The sequence below is a fragment of the Aethalodelphis obliquidens genome, unplaced genomic scaffold (genome assembly GCF_003676395.1).
Source record: "Aethalodelphis obliquidens isolate GAN/ISIS:26980383/991018 unplaced genomic scaffold, ASM367639v1 scaffold41, whole genome shotgun sequence".
NCBI classification, from domain to species: domain Eukaryota; kingdom Metazoa; phylum Chordata; class Mammalia; order Artiodactyla; family Delphinidae; genus Aethalodelphis; species Aethalodelphis obliquidens.
This window is the reverse complement of record NW_020837985.1, coordinates 9598124-9622013: the sequence shown is the minus strand read 5'-3', so window position 1 is coordinate 9622013 and position 23890 is coordinate 9598124. Positions and strand designations below refer to the sequence as shown.

Below are 23890 nucleotides of genomic sequence, written 5' to 3'. Positions count from 1 at the left end.
GCTTCAGACTACAGTCTTGTAGACAACTGGGAACAAATTAGGTGTTAATGCATGCTGTTGAACTAAGTGAGAAGGGCGGTGGCCAAAAGCCAGAAATATCCAAATAAAAAGCACTGCATCATAAGAGCAATTCACCTCCAGTTACTAATATTGTTTTTATTTATGACAATCACCTCTTGAACAGTTGCTGCATGTAAATGCTTTTAGGTGCCGTTGATAGATGTGAATTTATTTACTCCTTATGGCTCCTGAGAAGCGTAGGTATGGGATTTCATCACTAAGTCTGGAGGTGCTCAGAGATGTTAAGTAACCTGCTCTAGGACACAGAGCCGGCAAGGTGCAGAGGCTGGATTCAAAGGGGCAGGCGTGCCCTCTGCCAACTCACAGCCAACCAGACCACGTGGAGACCAGCGAGCCCTTTGGGTCCCTGACTTATATTGTAGTCACACAACTCTGTGCTGTTGGTCATCTCCTTCCCCGCTTTTACAGTGAAACAAACCGAGCTTCAGAAAAGCCGGGAGCCCAGGGCTAGAAGGACCACCAGAAGGAAAAAAGAATGGTGGTGTGGATCTGGAAGCCAAGCTTTGGCATTTCTATGCTGCATTGTCCTTCTCTGGGACCGTGTTGGTCCAGACACCTGGGCTGGTGTCTGAGGTCACACTGACTTCTCCACCTAACGGGACAGGCCCAGGACTCCTGGGTCTTCTCTCTGCTGTTGGGGTGGGGCTTTGTCCTGGTTTGCTATTTTTTCTTTCCAGAACACCCTTCCCCCAGCTCTTCCATGACTGGTTCTAGTCCTTCAGTGAGATACACACAAATGCCATGTCCTCATGAGGGGGTTTATGTTCCCCTTCTCTCTCATTACCCCACCGCTGACCAGGCACACAGCTGGACTCAAGGATGCTTGGAGACAGCGGGACGAGGGCAAGGGAGGGAGGCGGAGGGTTCATTCAGAGAGAGGGGAGGCCCAGTGAATTCCAGTTTGAATATAAAGAAACAAAGAGGATGAGACGATGCCAGGGCTATCTTAGAGAAGGGTCAGCCAGCAAAGGCCTGGGACCAACTCTGGTCCTACCTCTCCTTTCAAGGCAGCCCACGTCCCAGGCCAGGCAGCACTTCGGCAGAGCCCCAGACGTTGGTCACTGCCCCCAGGTTCGTTGGTAAAGTTCCCTCACTTGTCTGTTTCCCCGCTGTGACTCACTTTCTGACCTCGGAAAGGCCCAGAAGGTTGGCTCACACAGGCACCACTGGGACGGGGGCGCTGGCACGGCATTCGAGCAGACTTGCTCCAGGTACCGGAAGCTGAGCGCCTGCTTAGGCGGAGGGTGGAAGCAGGACCATCGAGGGAGGGGAGCGGGGGCAACCCCAGGAGCCCTGGGAGGATGGAGAGCTGATGGGAAAGAAACTCAAGGGCTCCCCTGGCAAGTGGCGGGTTGGGACCCGGGCCGGAGGGAGGCAGCTCCTGAACGTGTGAGCTTACTAGATGCTGTCATGCCTTAGGGCTCCTGTATGCTTGCTGGGAGACAGCTGTGCTTCTGTTCCTGCAGGGGACGGGGGGTGCCTAGAACACCATCCCCACCTGCCCAAGCTGTCTACGCCAGGCTTATTTTTATTCATCCTTTGTATTCCGCCTGGGGCCACCTTTCTGGAGAACATTCTCCCATCGGACTTAGGTGCCCCCTGGGGCTCCTGAAACCTCAGCTTTGTCTCTATCAGCACACTCGTTGCCCTGAATTGAGACCCGCTGCTTACTTGTCTGAGCCTCTTTCTAGACCCGGAGCTCCTCAAGCATTGGCACTATTTACCTTTGTATTTTCAGCACCGAGTAGAGGGCTCAGCCCAAAGTGGGGAATGAGCTGCACAGAAACATATATTCATAATGAAAACATCTTCCAATGATGGTCCATCAATTTCTAATTATGCAGGACATTGATTTCTCTTGCCTTATAGGAGCCTCACAGCAGGGCCAGGAGAGTGATGACGTGTCCACATTTTCCAGGTGGAGCTGATGCCCCAATTGGTGGAGGGGTTTGGTGGGTCATTCAGTAGGAGAGCTGCTGAGTCAGAGCTCAGACTCCTATCTGAATCTGAAAGCCATATATCATCCTTAAGGTAGTGGTACCCAAACCTGGCTGAGACTCACTAAGGGGGATGTGAGAACATACACATTCCTGGAAGATGTGAAAAAAGTACAGAGGAAAATGAGGAGGGAAGGAAGGAAGGGAGGGAGGGAGGGAGGGAGGGAGGAAGGAAGGAAGGAAAGAAGGAAGGAAGGAAGAAGGAAGGGAGGGAGGGAGGGAGGGAAGAGAAAAGAAGAGGAAAGAAAGCAATTATAAATGTTAGATAAAACAAGAAGCTGTACCATAATACTATAGTCTAAACAGAAATCGCTCTAACACATAGCATGATTTTAAGGAACTGATGGAGTCTAGTAAAAGAGAAGCTATTTGATCTAGAGGCTACGAATAGGCCTCTGGAAATGCCCAGAGGCTGCATCACAGACCAAGAGAACAGAATGTGTAATTCTAGCTCACAGCTTGGCCTGTGAGCAATATATATAACATCTTAACCTGGTAAATGAAGTTAACTGGTTTTTAACTGTAGAAATCACCAAGAGGACAAAGCGTGGAAGGCTTAGGGGAGGCTACAGGACAGAATGATTCTAAGAGCCTGGATAGCAAAAAAGAAGAAAAGAAGAAGAAGAGATATCAGGATACAAACACACTCATCACTTAACTAGCAAGATAGGGGTTGCTAGAAAATTGGTGGCGTAAGAAAAAAATATCTTGTTCAGAATTACAGAAGTATCCAAAAGGAGAAATAAGAATTATACCGTTCCTGAGCCTTTGGAGGTTTGGAGGAGAGGCTGGGCGAGGTGAAGTGAGCTAAGCCTTCAGCTTTCTCAGCAGGAAATCAATAGCCCTAGAATGAAGCTGATAGATGACAAATAGAAACAAATTCACGGTCTAGAGTCACGGCGGGGAGGCTGAACTAAAATGAAAACTGTGAGAAGTCGCGAAAATGGGATTATGGCAGACACACAAGGGAGGAATTCCTTAGGTAGGGTATTGTTTATTTGAAGATGTAGATTTCAGAGCCCTACCTGAGACCTACGTATCCTCAAAAGTTTGAGAACAGGAACCTCGGGTGATTTTCACACGCTCAGACCTTTCTTGGACCGATGGCCTGACAGCCTTGGATGGTCCGGGAGGAGATGCCCTTGTCTTCCCAGCTCCACGGAGGACCCTGGATTCCCCAAGTTCCCGACACCCCGGGGCCTCTGTGCCGGGGCCTGGAGCTGGGGGACTTGCAGCTGTGTTACAACTTCCCTTTGAGAAAGTTCCTCACCTCATCCCCTTGTCTGTCTGGCTTCCGGCTCAGGAGGAAGCTGACTCAGAACGACGCTGGACTCACGGTGAATATCATCACTTCCTTTCCTGATTCCTGGCTTACTGATCCCCAGGGTCACCATGGGTCTCACCTCCTGGCTCTTGGGTGACCCTCGCCTTGATGCCAGGTGTTCTGGGGCCTTCCTGCCCTTAGCAGAGGCGGGGAAAGTTTTTGACGTCTTCATGCTTGCCCTGCCACACGTCAGGCTGGCCCAGATCATCTGGGAAGAGACAGGGACTTGCAGAGGCATGTCTGCAGTGCAGGAGAAAGTGCTAGAATGGGAGCTGGGCCCAAGCTCTGAAAGCAGTCCCAGCAGGTTTGGCGGTGGGACCTGGGCGAGCCCCGCTCAGCTCCTTCCTCGTGATGTGGGTTCAGGCCTCCTCCAGCTTGGACAGTCTAACTACTGTATGTGTTTCTTTGGCCAGGCTTTTCTGAGAGCTGCTCCAGTGCAGAGCCAAGACGGCCTGGCCCCTGGACCCTCTGGCTCCCCATCCCTGCCTCTGTCACGGACTGCCTCGTATGTAGTAGGTAGCCTGAATCAATGGCTAACTGTCCAGGCTTTGTGGACAGTACTTTCTTGTGTTCTGTTCCTGTACACAGCACATCAGCAGAGGGTGAATCTGAAGAGCAGGCATGATGATGATGACTGGATGTTCAAATGGGATGTTTTCTATCTCAGTTTGCAAAGGCTGCAAACAAGTAGCCTGTGGCATCTGGTGCTAGGCCCTATGTGCAGGGTCTACAAAGTCGGTGGGCCATACGGGCTCTGTGAGCATCAGTCCATCACCTACCCCAACCAGGTTAAAGAATGTGAATGCCCCATTTTCCAGGCTATCGATGGTGAACTTGGGGTTTTGATATTGGACAGGAGTGAACTTTTTATTAATAGGAAATTAATAAGCTATGCCTGATCTTTGGTCCAAGCACAGGATACAATATACCTCTGAACAAGTACAGCAATGTATTAGTTTTCTATGGCTGCTGTAACAAATTACCACACATTTATGGGCTGAAAACAGCTCAAATTTATTATCTTACAGCTCCGTAGATGAGAAACTGACGTGACTCGCAGTGGATTAACATCGAGGTGTCCGCAGGCTGCATTTCTTTCTAGAGGTTCTAGGGAAGAATCCACTTCCTTGCCTTTTCCATCTTCTTTCTAGAGGCCACTCACATTCCTGGACTCATAACCCCTTCCTCCATCTTCAAAATCAGCAGTGTCAGGCCAGGTCCTTCTCACACTGGCATCTCTCTGGTCCTCTCCCTTGCCCCCCTCCTGTTTTTCGGGACCCTTGCGATTACAATGGACCCACCCAGGTAATCCCAGCTGTTTTCCCCCTATTTTAGGGTCAGCTGCTTGGTAACCTTAACTCCATCTTCGACCCTAATGTCCCCTTGCCCTGTAACCCTACTTATTCACAGGTTATGGGAATTAGGCTGCGTTCATCTTTGGGGAGCCCTCATTCTGCCGACCACTAATGGGAAATGGTAGGAGAAAATACAAATACTTCCCGCTTACACATTGCTGAGTGTTGCTCATCCAGTAAACTCAGCTGAATTCATTCTGCAGGTGATGAAATTAAAGATTAGAGAGCTTATGAGTGGGGCTCATTCTTTTTTTTTTTTTTTTTTTGGCGGTACGCGGGCCTCTCACTGTTGTGGCCTCTCCCGTTGCGGAGCACAGGCTCCGGACGCGCAGGCTCAGCGGCCATGGCTCACGGGCCCAGCCGCTCCGCGGCATGTGGGATCTTCCCGGACCGGGGCACGAACCCGTGTCCCCTGCATCAGCAGGCAGACTCTCAACCACTGCACCACCGGGGAAGCCTGGGGCTCGTTCTTGAAATCCCCTGATGCCCCCCCAACCCTTCTGGGATTCTGATCTAATCCATCTGGGGTATGGCCTGGGCGCTGGGATTTGCTACAAGCACTCAGATGATTCTAACCAAGGCCTGCAGCCGCTGGGCTAAAGGAATTACTCCAAGTCACCGCCCTACTGTGAGCTCCTGAAAAAGCAGGCACTGCACTCAGGCCTGTCTTATTTCAAAGCCCCCACTAGGTGCTGGTAGAGGAGAAACCTTCATTTCTTCCGCAGGGAATTGGTACTTTAACTGGAGACAGACTGTAGTTGAAACCAAGGGAACGAAGGTTCAGGGGTAGAATTTCAAGCACCCATTTCCTGATGGCAACACAAGAACAGGACTTCATTTGGGGGAGAAAAATGAGACAGTGCTCATAGGACAACACTTGGCATAGGGTGTGAGACCTCAGAAAATGGTGACGCTGCTATTGGTTTTGTTAGGGCCGGGCTGTGGAGAGAGCAAGGCCAGCAGGGCCTTCTGGGTGCGTGAAGCCTCACCCCAAAGTTCACGCTGGCCGCTTCCTCTCTCTCCCCCGGCGGGAATCTGAGCTCAAGGCTCTCCCAGAGCAGTCCTGCGTGGGCCACCTTGGCATCAGCCTCCCTCCCATCCCTCCCTGACACAGTGCCAGACCCCCCAGGTCTTGAATCCTGCAGTGAGTTGAATTGTGTCCCCCCAAAAGACAGGTCCAAGTCTTCATCCAAGTACCTGTGGATATAAATTTATTTGGAAATATGGTCTTTGCAGTTGTAATTATGGATTTCATGATGAGATCATTTTGGATGAAGGGTGTCCTTGTAAGAGACAGGAGAGGCAGATCTGACACATACAGAGAAGTCCGTGCGAAGACGGAGGAGAGATTGGTGTGACTCCATGGGTCACCAGCAGCCCCCAGAAGCTGAGGGAGGGGCATGAAACCCCTCCCTGAGGGGCCCTCAGAGCCTTAGAGACACTGGCTCTGCCAACATCTTCCTGTTGGATTCTGGCTTCCAGAACTGAGACCATTCATTACTGTTGTCTTAAGACCACCCTCCTCACCCTTTATGGTAACGTCTTATGGCAGCCACAGGAAACAAAGAGAGAGCTCACCCACCTCCACCTCTGGATCCCCGAAAAGAGCCAAACAGGCCTGGGAAGGCAGAGCACTGCCTCTCGGCGCTGTGTCCCCTGCCCCCCGTCTGAGTCCCCAGGCCCTGGAGCCTGATCCTATATGAAAGGTACCAGGAAGCACCAGGGCCATGACCTCTGGCACGGGGGCACTCATGCTCACCTGATTTTACAGCCCACTCTGGACTGAAGAGGTAGAGGTGCTGCAGGCCAACTCCAACTCCAGGTCAAACAAGAATGGCCCCAAGGACGGGTGGGCGGGACCAACTCTTCTGGTCTTGGGAGCAAAGATTGTTTATGCGGCAGAATGACAGCTACCTACCCAACAACTGTCTCCATTCATCTCTGCTAACTTCACCCAGCTTTGTTGGGTCAGCAATATCTCCTACTCTAGGGAATAAGTCATGCTTGGTCTCATCAGATCATGGTAAGCCCATTCCCCACTGTCAGTAATTGGTCTAAAAGTGGGGATACAATTCTATTCTGGCCAATGAGATGCAAAGGGAAATTGGCTAGAAATTACTGGGAAAGATTTTCCTCCAAGAAAAGAAAGAGGCACTTGAAGGCAAGTCCCTTGGTACCCTGCTCTGCTTGCTTCCAGCATGGGATGCTGTCAGGAGGGGATGTGACGTCTGGAGCTGTGGCAGCTATATTGTGTTAGTGAAGTGAGCCATCATCCACGTGCTGACGATAGCAAAGAGGAAGGTTACAAAGTGTCTGGGTCCTTGATGGCATCACTGAGCCACTGATCAATCTTGGGACCATTTGCCTCTGGGAGTCTTCTTTAGTTAAGGCATTGTAGTTGGGTCTTTGTTTACTTAAATGGAACAAAAAAATGCCTATAATGAAGGTTAGAGGTTACCTGGGGTTTTCAGTGATATAAATAGGTTTTACAGGACACATGATGTGGCTATAGATTTATGTGAAGTCCAGGAAGAGTGAGGAAACAGAGAAGTCAGGAGACCTGAGTTCAACTCTGATCCTGCACTTTGCCCCTGTGTGAATTTAGGCGTAACATAAGGCTTTCTGAGCTCCGCCTTCCATATCTGCAAAATGGGGGTGATAGTCCCAACATATGAATATTCACTGACTTTGGTCTGAGTTCAAATGAAATGACGTGTGAACGCATTTTATGACATGCCGTGTAAATGACAGACTGTTAACCGGCTCCACCTGCTTTGACTTTGGGTTAATTGCGTGTATGTATAATGGGGATGGGGTGGGGAAGGAAGAAGTTTTAAACAGAAGATTTGCCTTCATAAATGTGTCCCTCAGGAGATGAATGGTAAACTCAGGTGCTTATCTGGAAATGCAAATCAACCAATAGCTGGGGTGATGATTCTGCATCCTTGCACCTCTGCCCTCTCACACTCAGTCAGGCCAATTCTACTTCCTGAAGAGTCCATGGATCTGGACCTCCCCTCCATCTCCGCCCTCACGGCCTCCTTCCAGACCATACTGTTTCTCACTCAGAGATTTGTCCCAGCCCAAGTTGGTCTCCTACCTCCATTCTGGAACCTTCACCAGAGAGCTCTTCCTAACACGCAGGTGAGGCTGTGTCACTCTGGGGCCTGCCCTTGATGAATCCCCATTCCCTGGTCCGTGCGTCCCAGCAGCCAGCAGGGCCTGATGCACAGACGATGCTCCCTCATCATCTACTGGGAGGAAACAGCAGCCTGGGATTCAAACCTCGGGAGGGTTATTAAGACATAGTTTGGCGTCTCCCAGGGATGTTCTCGAATGAACAAAGCTGAGTCACCACTGCTTCTCTGCATGTAGACACTTTATTGAAAGTGAGTGGCTAAGTTGGAGAATAAGGTGTCCAGGGTGGCAGCTGGGGTGAGGCTGGCAGGGTGGGGGGGTGGATCTCGGGGGCTGGTCACTTGCTGTAGGTCTTGGAGCCAAACTCTGGGAGACCTAGGAGGTCTTCTGTCAGCCCAGGGGCAAACGGGTGGCCTTCCTCTTCAGTCCCTGCTGACGGCCCATCCTCAGCTGCATCTGGAACAGGAGAGGCAAGGCTGGTCTAACCTGGCTCAGGACTCATCCTCCCTCGTCTCTTTCCCTTTGGCCCAAAGAGACCCCAGCCTCTGATGGGAGTTCCCTACTAATGCCCTACAGAGGGACATTTCTGGGGTGGGGCACCAGACTTACCTCCCGGCTCTAGGGACATGCTAAGGGTACAAGGGACTTGGGTTCATCAACTGAGAAGATAAAAGCAGAGTTGAGAGTCTAAACTGTATATTGGGCAAAAGGTCGCTTCCCTGCTGAATGCTACACTCTGCCCCTCCCCACGTGAAGAGCTCCTGTCACACTGAAAACCTCAGCTCTGCACCGCCTGCCCCAGGAAGGCTTCCGGGGAGATGTGAGTCCTCCCTCCTTTGGGGGTCTCACTAGCTTGGGGGTAGACTTCCATCGTGGCACCCAAAAAGCTGAAGGACATTCGCTGGGTTCTGTCACTCACTCCCCCACTCTTCTGGAAGCTTCTTAGGGCACTGCATTGATCTCTATATTCCCCGTGCCGTCATTATGATTCACTTCTTCTCAGCACCTTTGCAACAGGAAGTTCTCTTCAACAGGAAGCAGTGAAATACCCATTTCTCCCCCGGCTAGGAAGCCCTCTCCAAGATGTTTCGTCCGAGCCACCAAGGGCAGCGGGCGTGAGGTTCAAGACCCTGCCTTCCTTCCCCACACCAATGCTGCCATCGGTCCCCTACTGAACCCGCCCAGCCCTCCCCAGCCCGGGCCTCCCAGTATATTCTCCCTGTGCCCCTCCCATCCCCCATCAGAACAGGAGGCCCTTGACAAAGAGAAGCCGCCCCCCCAAAGACTGTGAGTTCCTCACAGGAAGGGGCAATGCCAATGGCATCCCAGTAACCCAGTGGCCCTGGATCCCTACCTGCTGAGGCCTTTAGAGACCGGATGTACTTGGACCAGAAGGAACAGTCGGCCTTTTTCAGGCCCTGTCGATTGGGCAGCAGGACGCTGAGCTCCTTGTAGCTCTCTGCGCCGTCACGGGGCACGAAGTTAGGCCAGGGGGGTGCAAATCCAGGCGCTTTCCTGGAGAACTCGTGTGGGTAGTTGGGATTTCTGGGGGAATGAGAAGAAAGAAAGAAAGTTCCCCAGGAGGCAAGAAAGTTCCCCATGAGGGAAACTCCTCTCTCCTTTCATCACCTGGGATCACTTCCCACTTGCACGTGGTCTCTGAGGACCACGACACACATCTTCAGGTGTCACAGCAGGAGTTGAACCCGCCCTATGTGATTCCAGGGCTGTGCTCTTAACAGCTGCATTACACACAACAGAAGTTGCAGATGCCCGAACTCATCGCTCTTGGGCCATTTCTGGAAGAGGAAAGGTGTGAGCTCACGACCCAGCAGTGTCCCTCAGGACCTAGTGCTGCCCTCTGACTCTCTGAATGCTCAAGACGTCACCGTGTCTCTTTCAGTCCTGGTGTCCTTTATCTGGACACCACAGACAGTGTCTGGAATGCCTTTCTTTGCCCAAGGCCTGTGCAGGAAGGTGGGCCAGGAGCTGGGCAAACCTGTTGGCCACCTTCTTTTTGAAGGTCAACTTCCCTTTCAAGTTTCCAGGGGGCTGAGCACCGTGCTAGGTGAGCACTGCTTGTCTGGTGTAAAGGGAGACAGGTAAACCACAGGGTGGAAAGGAGAGCAGGAACCAGTTCTGGAAGTGGGAATGGTGAGTATGATATAGCTGGGCTAGAATAGAGGTTTGTGGGGAGGCCAGAGGCAGACAGGGAAGGATCTCGCGTGTCGTAACTTCATTTGATCATCTAAGACAGTGGTTCTCAACTTGGGGTGATTTTGCTTTCCAGGGGCCATTTGGCAATATCCGAAATATTTTTGTTCTCACAACTGGTACAGGGGTGAGCTGCTCCCAGCATCTCATGGGTGGAGGCCAGAGATGCTGCTAAACTGCCTACAATGCACAGGACGGTCCCACGCAAAGACTTATCCAGCCCTGTGTCAACAGTGCCGAGGGTGAGAAAGTCTGATCTAGAGCCATCAAACGTGGCTGAACAAGGGAGTGTATGATTGGGATGTTTCTTTGTTAAGACTAATCTATGCAAAGGTCATTTTGGCTAGAAGGGGAGGCTGAGCCGGGGAGACCAGTGGTAGGGAGGAAAGGGTGAGTCCATCAACGCAAAGTGTGGCCTTTGAGTTCAGAATGAGGGGAGGGAATGTGCGGGGCAGGCTCCAGGCACACGTGGTCCACTCACCCAGATCGGATGAAGTTGGAAAAATACTGCATGATTTTCAGGGAAAGGCTTTTCTCCTCCAGAGTAAACTGCCCCTCGTAGGCAGGGTAGAAGGGAAGCCCAAAGGCATATCGAACATCTGCCAGCAATTCCAAGCTGGGAAAACACACAGAAAGAAGAAGGATCAAAAGTTAAAGGAATAATAAACTGCTGGAAGAACCAAAGGAGCCAAAATCCAATGTTCTTTGCCCAGCAAAGATTTTTCTCTCTTTATGTTTAGGATTACTGTTTGGTGCTTAGTTTAGTAGAGATTCTGCTTGGCCCTTAGTCCAATGGCCCCACTGGGGCAGATCCATGGCAAGTCTACAGGTTAAAGTGTACTCAGTGCTGAGCACTTAACTCCCTGGAAACAACCTCTGTAAGTTTGTAAGCAATTTTCCAAGAGAATGTTCTCTTGACCACATTCCAACCATGATACTTAGAGTATCAATTGAACATTTGTTTGTTCGAAACAGCCTGCATTTTCAAGCCCTTCTCTGTGCTAGTCCTTGTTCATAGATGGCTTATACTTTCCGGCTCTTCAAGGTTGCTATTCATCCATGGAACCAACCCTAACACAGTGCCTGGCACATAGCTGGTCAGTAATATATGTGCTGTGCTGAACTGGATATCTAATATGCAGCAGACGGGGGGAATAAAGATTCGGAAGCCAGAGGAGTGGTTTAAATGGACTGAGCTGGCACTGGTACAGGGGGCCATGGGAGTGAGCAGTGGGAGAAAAGCTGGAGGGACTTTAAAGCTGTGTAGTAGAGAAACTGGCTTTTCCCAAGGAGAAGGCTGGCCTTTGCCCTCTGGTGTCTGGGAGGTAATCCATGTCATACCTGACACGAGTGTCTTTGTTTAGGGCAGTGGCTGGCCACGCTGGACCTTCTGTAAATGTGGCCTCACTCAGCAGTCTCAGCGCAGGGGCCGTCCATGCCAAAGACCGACCACGTGACTTAGGGTGGGGGGCTTTGGGTCCCATGGTAACAGTCACCCTGGAGGCTGACACCAACCACACAGGCAGTCAATCATGCCTGTGTAACGGGGTCCCAATCAAACCTCTGAACACCAAGTCTGGGGGAGCCTCCCTGGTCGGCACCGCTCTGTGTGCATCGTCGTACATCAGTGCCCGGAGGGTGAGCCCTCCTGGTTCCATGGGGAGGGGACAGCAGAGCTCGTGTTTGGAAACCCCCCAGGCCCGCCGCTATGTCGCTCTTCCTTTGTCTGATCTTAATCTGCATCCTTTCCCTGTGACGACCTCAACCACGCATACAGCAGCTTCCTGTGAGGTCTGTGAGTCTTTCTAATGAATTATCAGACCGGAGGTCTGATTTGGGGAACCCCCCCGAATTGCACTTGGCGTTAGAAATGAGCACGATCTTGGGTGGAGACTGTGTTCTCTGACCTTGTAATTGGCCTAATTTATCACAAGAGCTAATCTCTAATCTTACAGACGAAGTTCAGAGAGGTTTCCTGACTGACGCAGAGACACGCTGTAACTTGAGCAGCAGAGTCGGGCCGGGAACATTGCTAGGGAGCATGATGCTAACCAAAGGCCTGGAGGGGCCCAGGGGCGCCATCCCCGGGTCGTGGCTCCTCCAATTTCAAGGTGTGTGACTTCTCGAAAATTATTTGACCTCCCTGATTCCCTGCTTCGTCATCTACGGAATGGGTATAAAATACCTACTGCACAGGGTTGTTGTGAAGCTGGAGATAAGATGGTGTGTATGCAGTAGGTACTTAAAGGCCTGGCCCACTGCTTTCGATGCAAAGTTGTGTGAATAGACAGTGTGACGCTGGCTCAGGGTGACTCACTGTGATGACCCCCAGAGACGGGAAAGGGGACCCTCAAGATTAGGGATGTGAAGGGGAACATTTCAAGCCAAGAGGGGGCCTTCTCTGCTATCCCTTGCCTGCTCATGTCAGGAACTGAGGTGACCCACCAGCGCAGGGCTGGAGCTGGAAGCCAGGCACCTGGCCCAGCCTGGGGACTTCTGAGGGGCTCGAGAGCTGGAACTCCTCCTTTCATCATAAGAATTATCAGCAGGTGTACATGTGACTAGTAGCACGGCGCAGAAGAAACGACACGCCACTGAGTCACTCAGCAGAGACCCCGCTCTGTCACTTGTCACCCGTGGAACTTTGGATGAGTCATTTGACTTCTCTGAGGCTTAGTTTCTACATTGTGAGATACAGACCAGAGCAGCCATCGCATGTGGAAGCTACTAAAACAAGTGTTTCACAAATGCCAGGGACGACTGTGATTATGGTTATTATGTGTGAATATCGGCCACCTCCACTGGAAGGCATCATAGAAGGAACACGAGACAGTGTGAGCCACACAGGATGGACAGCACTCGGTCAGGATGGAGAGAATAACAGCCCCAAAGGGTGATGTCTCTTTGCAACTGTTGTCAGGGACCCCGACCCTCTTAGAGCAGCTGTAAGCTTTACTTCATTCCTGAGCAGGAAACAGAAAGAGGCAGTGGCATCAGAATTTATAGGTCCTGGCACCCGAAGAGCCAAGTCCTTTGTCCAGCTCTGGTCAAGCTCAGACGAGAGCCCAGAGTCTGCGGCCAGCCCTGCTGAGCACCTGTTCGGAGCTACTGTTTCCTGAGCACCCGAGATGTGCCAGGGGCTGTGGTTGGTTTTTGATCAGCAACTTTCAGGACCAGCCAGGAAGTAAAGTGTATCATTTGCATCGTTTCCAGGCAATGACCCAAGGCTCAGAAAGGTGAAGTGACACAGGAGAGCCAGGATCGGAAGCTGTTTCCCAGACCCCAAACCCTGTCTGTCTCTACTCTACCTCTGGGGGTGCAGCGCTGAGGACCAAATCAATACCCATTAATTTGGGTATCAATGCCCCAAATTCTCAGTGGTGTTTTAAGAGCCATAAAAGGAAAAGGAACACAGGACAAAAACATGCCAGGAAGATAGACATCGTAAGAAGGGCGATAAAAAATCTCTCACTAATACCCATGCTTGGTAGTTCGCAAATCACTGTCACCTTGCTTGTCTCAAGGGCCCCGTGAGTAGGTGGTATTGGAATGATTCATGGAGTTTTACACTGGAGGAAACTGAGGCTCCCAGAGGCCATTTTCCTCCCAAGGCCCTGAAACTCAGCGGCGATGCCAGGACCAGGTCTGGACTCCAAGGCCCGCTGTCCTCTTGGTCTTGTTGCACAGGGTCGTCCACCGGCACCACTACCACCACTGGGCTGGCTGAGGTCTGTGCATCTCAGTGGCTGCATAGGAACCGGGGGAGCCCAGAGTCGCAGGGGTCCCCCTCCCCCCGCTGCCCCGACCCCCCGAACCCGCTCCTCCCCTACAGCGTATGGAAGGGAAACGTCTCGGGAGGCCCTGAAGAGAAAGTGACTTTATTCCTTTCCTACTGCTGCCCCCTAAGAAATGCCACAAACTAAGGGGCTTAAAACAACACACATGTACTATCTCACAGGCTCTGGAGTTCAGAGGTCCAGCACGGGTCTCACTGGGCCAAAATCAAGCGGTCAGCGGGCTTCATTCCTTTGGGAGTGGCTGCGGGACAATCTGTTTCCTACTCATCGGGGGTGTGACAGAATTCAGATCCCTGAGGGGAGGGACCCAAGTTCCCGTTCTGTCGCGGGCTGTAAACTGAAGGCCGTTCCCAGAGGCCACAGTTCACCGTCCTTCTTCTCTACCCTCAGAGCCATCAACAGTCAGTGGAGTCCTTCTCTCGTCCCATCTCTCTGACCCGCTCCTCTGGCCCCTCTCCTGCTTTGGGGAACTCGTGTCGTTAGATCAGGCCCACCTGGGTAATCCTGAATCATCTCCTACGTCCAGGTCCTGAATCTTATCCCATCGGCCAAGACCCTTTGCTACGTAAGGTGACATATTCACAGGTAGGGTGGGGTTCGCATGTGGATGTTTGGAGGGGCCATATCCTGCCTTCCACAGTGGCCTTTTCCACTGTTTCTTCCAAAGAAAGCTGCATTCCCAATGGTGCAGCGAACAGCGTTCAAATCCTGGCTCCACCACTTAAAGCTATGAAATCCTGGGGAAGGTACACAACCTCTCTGAGGTTGTAAAATGGTGACACAATCACGCTTCCAAACATTGAATGAGGTTTAGCAACAACATTTTTCAAATCCCTTGCTCAGTGTCTGGCTCCAGTGTTCACTGCTATTTTCATTTCCCCATGAGAACCGTCAGAAAGCTTAGGAATAAGGGTCTCTAACGTGAGGGTCCAGCACAGGGTTCCAGAGGACCACAAGTTCCCTGAAATTAGTATAACATATGCCGTGACGCTGTGGATGTGCATATTCCTTGGGAGAAGCTTCATAGTTTCCATCACGTTCTCCAGAAGATCTGTGCCGATGGTGTGACAGTAAACGCTTAATGATTGGCTTTTGCCAGTTTCCACGGTCTCCCACCATAGACGATGCCAAACTCCCAAAGTGATGTCATAGAACATGAAGCTGGGGAAAGATGTGCACAGCGGCTCCTGGGACCACACGCGAGCTGGCTCCAGCCCGCCACCCAGAGTTGACAGAACACTGCCTTGGGGAAAGGCCTGGCCTTCCAGCGCATCTGATCTGTTTCATCTGAGGGCTCGCTGCGCATGAGGATGGCTGCTTTGCTTGCTCCTGAGCAGGATGCTGGAGTTATTTCAAGCTGCTGAAGACAGACATCTGGAGGAGGGGCAGGCAGTGGGAGCCTTGGAAGAGGGCTTATGGGATCGGAGCACCAAGGCCTCAGGGAGTCTGGGCTGAGTCCCTGACCCTCTGGAGGAAGAAGAGGGATTTGGAGTCAGCGTCGGCAGAGGGGGACATGGAAGGACACTCCAGGGACTGACGAGGTAAAAGGAGGAACTCGCTAGCTGAATGGCTGCAGTGCTGCAGGCTGAGGCAGGCAGTTCATGCCTGTTGATGTGGTTTCTAGGTTCTGTGCTGGATGTGATCACTGGTACGTCATATACCCAGACTTGTGGCACTCATGTGGGTATATGGCCACACTGCTTTTATTTAGCTTTTCGGTGTCATCTGCTGTCTTTGATAATAATCTTCCCATCATCCTTCCCTAACCTGATAGTCACGCATCCTATCTCAGACCAGGTCTGGATCTTCCCATCGTCCCATGTGGACATGGGGTCTAGGAAAGCTCCCTGCCCAGGCTGGGTGAGCTTGGCTCAAACCCCACTGACTCTCAGCTACTCTACCCGTGAAATGGGTCTGATCATCCCTGTTCAGCCTCCCCTGTGGCATTACCAGATGCTCACAGACTGATGGTGGGTGGAAATCTCTCTAAAAGCTACAAATTACCATCCAAGCAAGAGCTACTGTTGCTGGTGTTGGTGACGGTACATTTAGCCAGAGGGTGGGGAAACTGAGCGGTCACACAGCCCGGGGGACACCTGAGTGTGCGCTTCGGTTTCAGGATGTGAATACAGTTCAGTGAGGACAGTGGCAAGACACTGCCTATCGTGGCAGGACTGCACTTGAGTCATATTTGCCAAATGCCTACTGTGCACCATGCTCTGAATAGGTGCTGGGGGAAAAGAGGCATAAGCCTGCCATCCATCAGGGAGCTCACAGTCTGACAGGAAATGCAAAGAAGCCAACATTAAAAAAAATAAAATTCTGTGGGTTGCATGATGGATACATAGATATCCAATGATAGAATTGCTTACAAATTTCATAAAAAGAGAGAGAAAAGCAATACTACTTGTTTCAGGCAAGGGAATGGCGAGGAGTTCGTAGAAAGTCAGAAAGGAGAAATTATGGTTGATTTGCGCCTTGAAACGTGAGTGGAGGTCTCTAGGAGTGGGTGAAGTGTGGACGGGTGTCCGGGCAGAGACTCGGGGTGTGTGAATCACAGACTGGGTTCTGCGCTTTGTACGGATGACGGGGTGGGAGGTGTGGCCTGGCACAGAGGGGTGGAGGCAGGACGGGGAGCTGCGGCGGCAGGTGATGGATTCTCCAGCGCTCTGGGCCTCATGTATTGTGAGAAGTGCATCACGCTGAAAAATGAAATTGGAGTTTTTCCTGATCCAGGAAAATCAAAAGTTTGGGAACCACTCAAGCACATGCTCGCTAAGGTCTTTAGGCTCCGGTCCTGTGCAAGGCATGAGAACTGAGGCCAGAAGGAACTGAGGGCCACATCTTAAGGGATAGAGGACATTGGTGGTTTCTACACAAGCCAGTCACAGGCTGCATCTCTTTCGGAATGATTGCCGGAGGGGGCTGGGAAGAAAGCTTAGAACTGAGAAATCACAGGGTGGCTGCAGTCATCCAGGAGAGATAGAAGTTTGCTTCTTTTTACAGATTGTCCCCCGACCTTACCTGTCAGTCATCCTGCATTCCAGCGAGTCAAAAGCCAAAGCCACCTTTCAGAGACTATTCATGTACAAGCTCCTGACCTGAGCTCTGCTTCCAGTATGATAGGCATCACGTGTGGACACTGGGGCTCGTTAGGGAGCACGACTGAGATGGTGTCCCCAGAGGAACGCACTTGACACTGGGCCCTGCTGACACAGTGACCCAAGCTGGGGATCAGGGTGTGGAGAGGGACTGGGTAGGATCTTTCTTGACATAAACAGGCCACACGTTTACCTTCCAGGGCTTGAAGAGGCTTTTGGCTGGGGCCCGTTGCTCCAGCCCATCTCACTGGATTGATTTGAGAGTCTGCTGTTCCAGAGACTTCTATCCTTGTTGTTCTGTCTGAAAGAGGAGGCTTGTTGACCTCATCCCCATAAAATATACTCCTTTCTTTAATCTTTGGCCAGCATCTCTAGATAACTTCCTCCAAAAGAAATTAGGGAACATGGAGGAATAAAAGCCCTTCTGCTTCCCAGGATTTTTTCTTTTCTTTTTTTTTGAGGGATTGTTAAATAACTTACAAATAGGAGCTTACCAGTGTACTTCTCTTTGGGCAAATCTAATATGCAAAAGTTCAGATTCTGCCTAGGAATTAATCAAGAAGTAATTATATGCTTTGGTTCGCGTTTTACAAAGAGATTCGCTAAGCAATACTTTAAATAATTCAACCCCATCCCCGGCCCCAGATGAAATACTTGCAATATTTCCGTAACTCCCTAAAGCCCAGCACAGCTGGATGATATATGGTTTGGCAAATCAGGCGAAGCTTTCAGAGGACTTGTTGGATTAACCTGGACATTTTATTCTCTATATGAGATGCAACAACTGTTGCTCAGAAAAGGCTGAACTTTCCTGGTCCAACACATCTACTCTCACCAGGAAGTTAGATGTTTACCAAGAACCAACTTTGTTCATCACTGACCCATCTGTGCCAGTAATAGTTCTTCTTGTAAGTATAGAGCTGAATTAAATGCATTACATATCACGTGGATGCCCCACTTTCAAGAAACCAGAAGTGGACATCCACTTGCATTTTGGTTATGGGTTTGCACAAATTTCAAAGGGAGAACTCCAAACCACATTTTCCTACTCAAACTTTTGACCCTGCATGAGAAGAATGGCAAGTAAATGCACGTTTGTACGTTTAGAGTGAAAATTAAATGTTTCAGGCATATTCATTAGTCATAAGTTCCCACTTTAATTGATTTTTTTGATTAACTAAATGACCATCATATTGGATAACAGGGTTTCTATTCTATATTCAATTAAAAATCTGGTTTTTAGTGAGTTGTGTTCTGAGTGTGAGAGTAAAGACCAAGGTGCATTCTATATAACCTGTCTTAAAAATCCCCAATAACTTTCCATCATACTCAGATAAAATACTATCTCTTTGCTTGCCACAGCTTACAAACTCTTATGTGAACTGCAAGACCCTGTCTTTTTTCCCCATATCTCCAGCTACTCTCCTCCTCTTCAATAAACTCCAGCTCTCTGTCTGTCTTTATCCTCAAACATGTCAATCCCTTTCCCTTTCTCCTTCCTAGGGCAGTTATCTGAATTTACTCTACATATTTATTTGTGTATTGTCTGTTCTTTGCACCCTAGCCCTAGACCCTCATCAGCCCACCCCCCTGACTACAGTGTTAGTCCCAAGATGGTAGCCCTTCTCTGTCTTACCAGCTGCTCCACCTCTAGGATCTCCATCTCAGAGAATCTGGGGCAGAGAAGACAGTAATTATTTGTCGAATCAGTGTTGAAGAGGATATATAGCACAAGCCCTTATACATCATGAATTTGACTTCAGTCTCAGAAAATGATTTACTTCCATCTTTACTGGGAAATAATCTTGTTAATCACACAGGATGTAGCCAGGCCAATGGACCCAGTTCAAGAATTCAACCACTTAATAGTTGCTTTGGTTTGCTAATTCCAACTAATTCACCAAGACAGTCAAGTAAAAACATAATATTTGGAATCTGGAATGTTAAAGGCCCCTGGAATGCACAGAAACATCTAGAATGCCAATGCAGTGGTGTACAAAATATCTTGAGCCTGGAATTGATGTCTTTGTTTTTCCAGGGTTGGGACAACTTGTGAAGGAGGAACATTACTGCCTCTTTAGTCATTCTGATAATTTTTCTTCTCAGAACTTTGTTTTTCCTAAAAGGAAAATAACCCAAATATTGGCCATCTACAACACGCCAAGTATTTAATGTACATTGATTTGAATCTTCACACTATGAAGCAGATGTAACTACACCTATTTTCTAGGTGAGGAAACTATGGTGAAGGAACTTGCTCAAACGCAGACAGCTGACAAATGGAAGAAATGGGATTAACACCCTAGTTGGTTTAACCTCCAAGGATGTGTTCTTTCACTACACTGAACTGCTTTTCCCAAAATTAAAGACTGGTCCAACATCCTACACGGAGCCTGGGTAGGCGTTTAATCCCAAGAGCCCTACCCCACTGCCCATTCAAAGTCAAGTCTCATCTCTCTAAAATGCCTCTGCACCGCTGAGATGTGGCAATGACATCTCAGGACTCCGGGGGCGAAGGACTTTGGAATAAGGACCTGAACACAGCACATAATTCAAGCATGATGGCTCGCACACAGCCCCGAGGTGAATTTCCATGGGAAACGATGAACTGGTACCACCCCCAGGAATCTTAAGATGATGGGTCCCCATCTCCCCTCTGAAGCGGCCACAGCAGATCTTTCAGGAGCTGCTACACAAAAACCACTTCTTCTGTGGTTGCTTTCTTCCTGGATCTTGTTCACTCCAACGTGGGTTCTCCCAGCATCAGACATTAAGCAGTATTGGTAGCACTTACTGAGTGCCAACTTTATGCCAGCCAGCTAGCTAGGCCGTTTGCGTGTTTTGTCTTATTTGATCCCGACACACTCCTATAAGTGTACTATTATTAGCTCCATCTACGGATGAGGAAACCAAAGCTCAGAGAGGTCGTCACTTGCCAGAGGCTCGAAGTGAGAGGCAGAGCCAGGATAAGCCCCCTAAGGACAGGCAACGTCAGAGAATACATCAGTGCTCCCTTCTACACTCGCTGGGGCCTGGCTCCTGGAGGGATCCCCCAAACCTAGGCTAGCCACAGGGTCTTGGAGTCCGTGGCTCGTGAGTGGCAGAGTACACAATGTGGGTCCCGCCTAGGAAGACACTTGGGCGAGAGTGTCCTATGGGAGGAGCTGGTTAGAGAGAAAGACATCAACTGTCATCAACAAGATGGCGATGCCGGGACTGGCAGGGAGGGAAGAGTCCCAGCAGAGTGTGGGAGGTGGCGCCTAGACACAGCCGGGCAAGAGAGAGAACAGCCACGGCCTCAGACCTAGGAGTGGATAGCAGGCCAGGGTCCTGCCTGGTGTGACCACGGGAGAGAGCCTGCCAGCTTCCAGGTGAGCTTTGTAACAGAAGAGCCAGATGCTCCGGTTTGTGGTGCACTGTGGTCTGCCCGAGGGTCCGTGGGACCAGGGACAGTACCTGGCGGTGGAGGGATCTTGTGTTGATTCAGGGATAAGATCTGGGAAAGGGGTCACACCCTCTCTCCAGGTGGTCTTAGTGATAACTCCCGTTTTAAGGGATGCCAGCAGTGCTTACCAACAGAGGACCATTTTGGGCCCCAAGGGACAGTGGCCTTGTCTGGAGACATTTTCAGTGGTCACAACTGGGAAGGTGTTTCTGGTATTGAGTGGGCGGAGGCCAGGGTTGCTGCTAAACAGCACAGAATGCACAGGACAGCCCTCCGTGGCAAAGAGTTATCCAGCCTGAAACGTCAACAGCGTCCAAGTTGAGAAACCCTGGATTACAGTCATCACTGAAAATCCCTCTTCGTGAAACAGCGGGCTATAGATGGGAGCCATGGAGGAAACTGGCTCAAAATCTCCCCAGTGAGCAGAACTGAGCAAAAGAAAACTGCTAAGTTTTGTCCTCGTGTCAATAGTCTTGGTGAGCAAAGCTGCCAGGCATTGTGGTGTGTACAAACACATACACACACCCACAAACACACCCTAGATGCAGACACTGCACCCCTGAACCCTTCCAGCAGCCCTGTGGGACATGCACTATTACTCTCCCCTTGGATAGATAAAGATGCATGGAGGCTCAGAGAGGTTAAGCAACTTGTCCAAAGTCGCACAGCTAGCAGGTGGACCTAGCCATGGCAGGCACTCAGAGGCTTTGGGTTGAAGTGGGTGCAATTGAAAGAAAACTGGAGAAAGGGCAGGAGGCAGGGTTTGAGTCCAGACTGCCGCTTACTGACTCTGTGACTGGGACATAATTCCAGTCTTCTCTGGGCGTTTGTTTCTTTATCTGTAAAATGAGTTGGATGAAATCATCTTACATAGTCTATGATTCTTTGAATCTGGATCTTAAAATTGCACCTTCTTCTCACACTGTAGATTTTCCTTTTTTTGTCTCCTCCCCCATCCATTACACTTATTCTTTCCACACAAAAGTTGGCCCTCAATTTCAGAGATGCAAATCTCATCTACATAATCCAGGTGAGCATGCAATGCTGTGATCAATTAACAAGAGTCTGCAAGAAAGTGGTAATTTATTGTGTTTTGTTCACTAGCTATGCCAGGAAGGCTAATATATGCTCACAGACAGATGGCTGAAACCATAAGGCACGCGCATATATTTTAAGTCTATAGATTTCAGCCAGAAATAAATGAGAGTGTGACAGCTCCAGGGCAGAGTGAGAGAGATGTCTTTTCGAGCAGAAAAGATAAACTTGCCAACAATTAAATGGGTTAGTTTCTATGATTCATTCATTGACTCAAGTACCTACTACATAGACGGCACCATACTATGGTCGTGGTGGGGAGAGATGATATATGCCCAGAACGATATCAAGCACGTGTTCTGATGGACAAGAATAATGAGACACTCTTACCATTTTCTGTTTGCCAGGTCCTGTTCTATACACAAATCATCACAATAACCCTCTGAAGTAGGTACGATTATTCTTCTTCCCATTTTCAGTCGAAGAAACTGTCACCAAGGAGGTTAAGTGACTCGCCTTAGGTCCCTGAGCTAATAAGCGTCAAGATGGGTTTCTAACGAGGCAGTTGGCCCAGAGTCGCTGCTCTACCCAGGACACTTTCTGCCTTTGTACAGTTGGCAACATCTCTGCCTGTAAGATGTTTCAGTGGCTCTGAGTGTCTCTTTCCTCCCAAACTGATAAAATGTCAGAGTCAGAAGGTGTCTGAGAGGTGACTGAGCCCAGACATTTTTCATATCTCTGTAAACTGAATGACCTTGACATTTTAATTGAAGCTCAGTTATGAAGTAGAGAGAAAGGGGCTGGGAAGCTTGGACTCTCCATCTCGCTCTCCTTCTCCCCCGGGTCCACAGAGCCCAGTGAAGAATCGCTACCCCTGACCTGTCCCGCCTCCTTACTCCCATTTTGCAGATAGCAAAACCGAGCCCAAGGAGCCTGTAAACTCGAGTGGAAGAGACCCTTTCCCACCTGTCAGCTGAGGTAGTTGGATCGGCTTCTGTCCTTCAGCATGATTTCCTGAGCACCTCCTGTGCCTCCTCTGTGCCAGGAGGGTCTCTAGGCCCTGAGGTGACCCGGGAGGCACTTTGTGTGGTTCTGACGCACGGGCGTGGCTTCCTTTCAAGGAGGGTTCTGTGGATCAGCGCAGTGGCGTCCTGTCTGTGGGTCCCCAGAGGGGCGTGAGGATGCTTTTCAGCAACAGAGAAACCCAAACTGGCCACAGGAGACTGAGGATGTGGTTTGGATTCTGTTCAAGGGCTGCTCCTCCGGGAACCACCCTGATCCCAGGTCCAGACAGCCTGCTTTGCACCCTTGCCCCTCGGGAGCCTCCCCAGCAGGGCTGTCATGTTAGAGAGAAGGGTGGTGCTTTGCGTTGAACTCTGTCCCCCTTAAAAGATATGTCGGAGCCCTGACCTCTAGGACCTCAGAATATGACCTTCTTTGGGAATAGTGTATTTGCAGAGATAACCAAGTTAAAATGAGGTCATTGCCTTAATCCAGTCTGACTGGTGTCCTTATAAAAAGGAGAAATTTGCACACAGACACACAGTGGAAAGGTGTTGTCTACAAGCCACGGAATGCCTGAGGCCTCCAGAAGCTGGGGCGGGGGGTGCCTGGAGCAGATCGTCCTCTAGAGCCTCCAGAGGGAGCGCGGCTGTGCCGACACCTTGATTTCAGACTCCCGGCCTCCATAACGGTGAGACGCTACCTGTTGTTCTAAACCCGCCCGGGTGTGGTACTCTGTTACGGCAGCCCTAGGAACCAAATACAGGGGGGCTCAAAGCATTACTGATGCTGGCTGGAATCACATGGATCCTTTTGCTACGTTATGTTTTGATCGTTTTTGTCCTCATATAACAGGAGCAGTTCTTATTTTTTTGCCGCTTGGAACTTTTGGAGTTCCAAACTGTATGCACACGTTGAAGGCTTTTGATGGACTTGCTGCAGGAGTATCGCGGCTTCTGCTACCATCTCTGCCTTCAAAGAGGGGAAGGTGGAGAAGCAGATGGAAGAACTCGCGCTCTGGGTGTGAACTCCTGAGAGCCCTGGCATTGGGGAGGCGCTGCCAGAGCACTCCACGAATGGCTTCCCACGCCTGGCCTCCCTGGATGTGGTCTGGCCTCCTGGACGTGGTGGCCACGGGATTCTGAGACCTCCTTTCATCTCTGTCCAAACCCTCAGCTCTTCTCACCGTTCCTTCTCTCCCAAATGCCTTCTCACCAAAACCCTAGCCTGGCATTTACTTCCCTTCCCACAACCTGGAGGCAGTTGCTTGAATCTAGGAAGTAAATCAAGTTGGAATTATAAACAGTTCTAAGCAGAGAGACTGCGTGTTTTAGTGGAAAGAGAATTCTGGGACTCAGAGAAGCTATGAGTAGGTCACTGCTCTATAACTAACGGCTGCTT

General features: G+C 50.2%; 1 protein-coding gene across 1 annotated transcript in view; it reads right to left on the bottom strand.

Annotated features, from left to right (window-relative positions):
* Nucleotides 1-7356: 7356 nt before the first annotated feature.
* The window catches only part of TG (thyroglobulin), a 242372-nt gene continuing 225838 nt past the window's right edge, over nt 7357-23890 (bottom strand). Inside the window, exons 46-48 of the mRNA XM_027132515.1 lie at nt 10591-10725; nt 9250-9440; nt 7357-8351 (exon numbers count right to left, since the gene is read on the bottom strand). Coding sequence (XP_026988316.1) covers nt 8233-8351; nt 9250-9440; nt 10591-10725 — 445 coding nt within the window. The 3' untranslated portion in view covers nt 7357-8232. The remainder of the gene's footprint in view (nt 8352-9249; nt 9441-10590; nt 10726-23890) is intronic.